At 45.9% G+C, this 3,716-nt stretch overlaps 1 protein-coding gene across 1 annotated transcript; it reads left to right on the top strand.

The window, feature by feature from the left end:
* The first annotated feature begins 649 nt into the window (after window positions 1-649).
* LOC112079937 (dnaJ homolog subfamily A member 3, mitochondrial) lies at window positions 650-3,097 on the top strand. The gene is made up of 6 exons (XM_024145737.2): window positions 650-902; window positions 1,539-1,675; window positions 1,780-1,863; window positions 2,135-2,350; window positions 2,643-2,795; window positions 2,876-3,097. Exons 1-6 carry the CDS (start codon window positions 698-700, stop codon window positions 3,080-3,082), a joined length of 1,002 nt encoding a protein of 333 aa, XP_024001505.1. The 5' UTR covers window positions 650-697; the 3' UTR covers window positions 3,083-3,097.
* The last annotated feature ends 619 nt before the right edge of the window (window positions 3,098-3,716 follow it).

Genomic DNA, 3,716 nt, shown 5'->3' with positions numbered 1-3,716 from the left:
CTCTTGCGATGCAGCAGCCTTCCGCAGATATGCAGGAAGTTCAATTTCCTCCAAACATTTTCAGACGTTCCCCAAAACACAACTCCATTCCGTCTTCTCACCGTTGCTAAGAACCAATGCTGGCGAGGCTTTCTTGCAACGCTCATTACTTACATCTTTCTTGCCGATCTTTGGGGTGGTGTTTTTGAATTTGGAGGTCTTGAAACGATTCATTCTAGTCACCTAAATTAACTTTCGTGCCTTCCGGGTATCTCTGTCTTGTTGATACTATCCGAAAAGAGCGAGCACTCGGCAGCACACTCCTTTTCAGATGACAGTTCTCGAGTTCAGCACTGTCACAACTCGCTGTACTGTGTGAGCGATTCTATCGACGATCGACTCAGACCCCTGTTTAGCTTCATCAATGATGATTGACCACCGTAAAATACCAAATGTTTCTGTTTTGAAACGTTTAATCGTAATTGCCGTGAGTTTGAAGCGGACTACATGGGAAACAAATGTTTAAATACTCTTCCACAGTTTCTCAAGTACAGATGTTTCAACAGAGTGAAAGTTAGTTTGCGCTCATCTTGAAACAAAATACATTTATTGACAGTCAACTCTTCTGCGGGGACTACGCATGTGGGGACTTGCGCATATGCAAGTAAAGTGGTGTCACGGACATGCGCAGTCCCCGCTGAGTAACAGCAGTAGAGTAATGATGGCGTCCTCAGCGGCTCGCTGCTCCACACGTTGGATAACAGTTGCCGTGTCCTCCGGTCACCGTCCTGCTTGTTGTGCTCTGGCCCCTTCCAATGGAGGCTCAAGAAGTCTGTCGACTTTTGGAGCACAGAAAATCTGGTCGGGAAGCAATGCAATGCGTGGGGGCACGGGGAATGCGTTGACATTGAGAGGTCTGTCAGGTGGGTGCACAGAGACGGCCTAACTAACGTTAGCAAGCTAGGCTAGCTTGATGCTCGCGTTTCTCGTAGTTTCCATTCACATTTTTGGAAACAACTGACAGTCTGCAACAAAAAAATTGACACCATGGTAACATTCCTAACGATACAACTGAAAGACAGACTAACCTTAGCCCATAGCTAGCTAGTAGTTAGCTTGTACGCATTCAAATTGCTGGGGGTGTTGTGTACTGTAGCTAGCCTGCAGCTCCATAGTCATTGCATGGCAAGTCATGTCAGGTCACAGCACTGATGATCTTGAACGGACTGTCAGGAATAGCTACTGAACTGTACAGTCAAACACTGCGTTGAACTAGCAGTATTTGCATGATCCCTGATTAGCTAGCTATATATGCCAACTGGCGTTTGCTAGGAACTTATTGGCCCAAGAGTYKATCATCATAGACAGCAGCTAACTTTATGTATTTGATTGAGTCCTCAGATATATCGATAGAGTCCTGCTTAGTGTTATAGATGAATTGTGAGTGTACAGGCCTGTAGCTACCTTGAAAATAGATAACTACAGAAGGACAACAATAATAATCCACAGTCATGTTGCCAGGTGTAATCTACTCACATGCCCTTTCTTGGTAGTTCCAGGTGTTAAATCTCCCCATGTCATCTGCACACTGTCCTTCCACACAAGTGCCCCAGCCTCCAACAAACAGGACTTCTACACGGTGTTGGAGGTACCACGCACTGCCACCCAGAAAGAGATCAAGAAAGCGTATTACCAGGTGTGTGTGTGTGATCACTTTCTGTGTAGTGTTGACTTGCTGTATTGATCCTTAGCTGTCACCACAGTTGTTGAAAGATAATGTTTGTTGTTGTCCCTCTTCAGATGGCTAAGAAGTATCACCCTGACACCAACAAGGAAGACCCTAAGGCCAAGGAGAAATTTGCTCAGCTGGCTGAGGCTTATGAGGTTTAGCTGACCTTCTTGAAAATGGGCTTCCCTTTTAAGAAACTAAAATTAGATTAAAGGGATAGCAATATTTCTGTGACTTGTGTAGCTGTTGTGGAATCACTAGTTCGTTACTTTCCTAACAGGTTTCTTGGTACTATTTGATGTCACTCTTGAAGAAAGTGTCTGTTAATCAAGTAAACGAAACATCAGAACCACTTGACTTTATGAAGGAACTGCCTGGTCTTATTGGAGGACTGTGCATCTTACTTCCTGCTTTGTCCTCCCCCAGGTGCTGAGTGACGAGGTGAAGAGGAAGCAGTATGACACGTACGGGGTGGCAGGGTTCGACGCCAGCCAGGCGGGCGGTGGTGGTGGACACCAGCAGTACTGGAGCGGACAGGCCAACAGCGTGGACCCAGAGGAACTGTTCCGCAAGATCTTTGGGGAGTTCTCCGGAAGCCGCGGCTTCGGCGACTTCAATGCCGTATTTGATCAGCCCCAGGAGGTATGTAGTTGGGATGCCATACTGCTTTTAGAACCAAGGGGTTTGGAGAAGGGGTTACGACTAGCCTAATCCCAGATCTGTTTTGTGCTGTCTGTGCATGACAACCACCATATGAGTTGGCTATATAGCACAAACAGAAGTTTTGACTGCTCATTCAAGTCAATGTTCAGGGAGGTCATATTGAGTGAGCCCATGCCAGGAAGTAAAAGCAGGAAGCAATTACTTTTTTAGGAGTGTAAACTTTTTGTTAAAGACATCCAATATGAATCTCTTGTCTCTCCTTTCCTCCCAGTTTATCATGGAGCTGACGTTCACCCAAGCTGCCAAGGGGGTCAACAAAGAGATGGCGTTCAACACTGAGGCCAGCTGCCAGCGTTGTGATGGCAAAGGGAGCGAGCCTGGCACCAAGGTTGTGCACTGCCACTACTGCAACGGCTCTGGCATGGTAGGTGACATGATGTGTGGCGTGAAGTGTTCGTGTCACATGTGCTTGTCTCACATGCTTGTGTGTTTTGCCTTGTACAGGAGACGGTGAACACTGGCCCCTTTGTGATGCGGTCGACATGCCGTCGGTGTAATGGGAAAGGCACTGTGATCTCCACCCCATGTAACTCCTGTCACGGGACCGGACAGACCAGACAGAAAAAGACAGTAATGGTCCCTGTCCCAGCAGGTGAGACACACCTACACACTGACTGTCACTCGCTCCTATACCTACCCAGTCTTATCTAGAATCTTTCAAAACATTACTTGATCTAAACGTAGTATGCATTTTCTAATGCGCACGCACAGAGACCCAGGAGCAGCCTTCTCATCCTGAATCTCCTCCTTTTCTCATTAAGATCACTGATCCTTTTTTTATTCAACCTTTATTTAACTAGGCAAGTCAGTTAAGAACAAATTCTTATTTACAATGACGGCCAGCCGGGGAACAGTGGGTTAACAAATCAAAGTTTATTTGTCACGTGAGCCGAATACAACAGGTGTAGTAGACCTTAGTGAAATGCTTACTTACAGGCTCTAACCAACAATGCAAAAAAGGTATTAGGTGAACAATGGATAAGTAAAGAAATAAAAACAGTGAAAAAATAACAGTAGCGAGGCTGTCAGACTGACAGATTTTTACCTTGTCAGCTTGGGGATTCGATCCAGCAAACTTTCAGTTACTGGCCCAAAGCTCTTACCACTAGGCTACCTGCCACCCCATAATGCTCTTATTAACTGTTTTAAATGTTTATAAAACTCTAATGCTGGATGAAGCAGTTCCTGTGTTTGAAACGTCTATAAAACGTGAGTGGGTTTAATGTGAGTGGGTTTAACGCGAGCGAGCGGGTTTAACGCGAGGGCTACTGATCTCGTCTTTGAG

Source organism: Salvelinus sp. IW2-2015, unplaced genomic scaffold, assembly GCF_002910315.2.
Source record: "Salvelinus sp. IW2-2015 unplaced genomic scaffold, ASM291031v2 Un_scaffold10391, whole genome shotgun sequence".
Lineage (NCBI taxonomy): Eukaryota > Metazoa > Chordata > Actinopteri > Salmoniformes > Salmonidae > Salvelinus > Salvelinus sp. IW2-2015.
The sequence above is the reverse complement of the archived record's forward strand: the minus strand, read 5'-3'. Positions and strand labels throughout refer to the sequence as shown.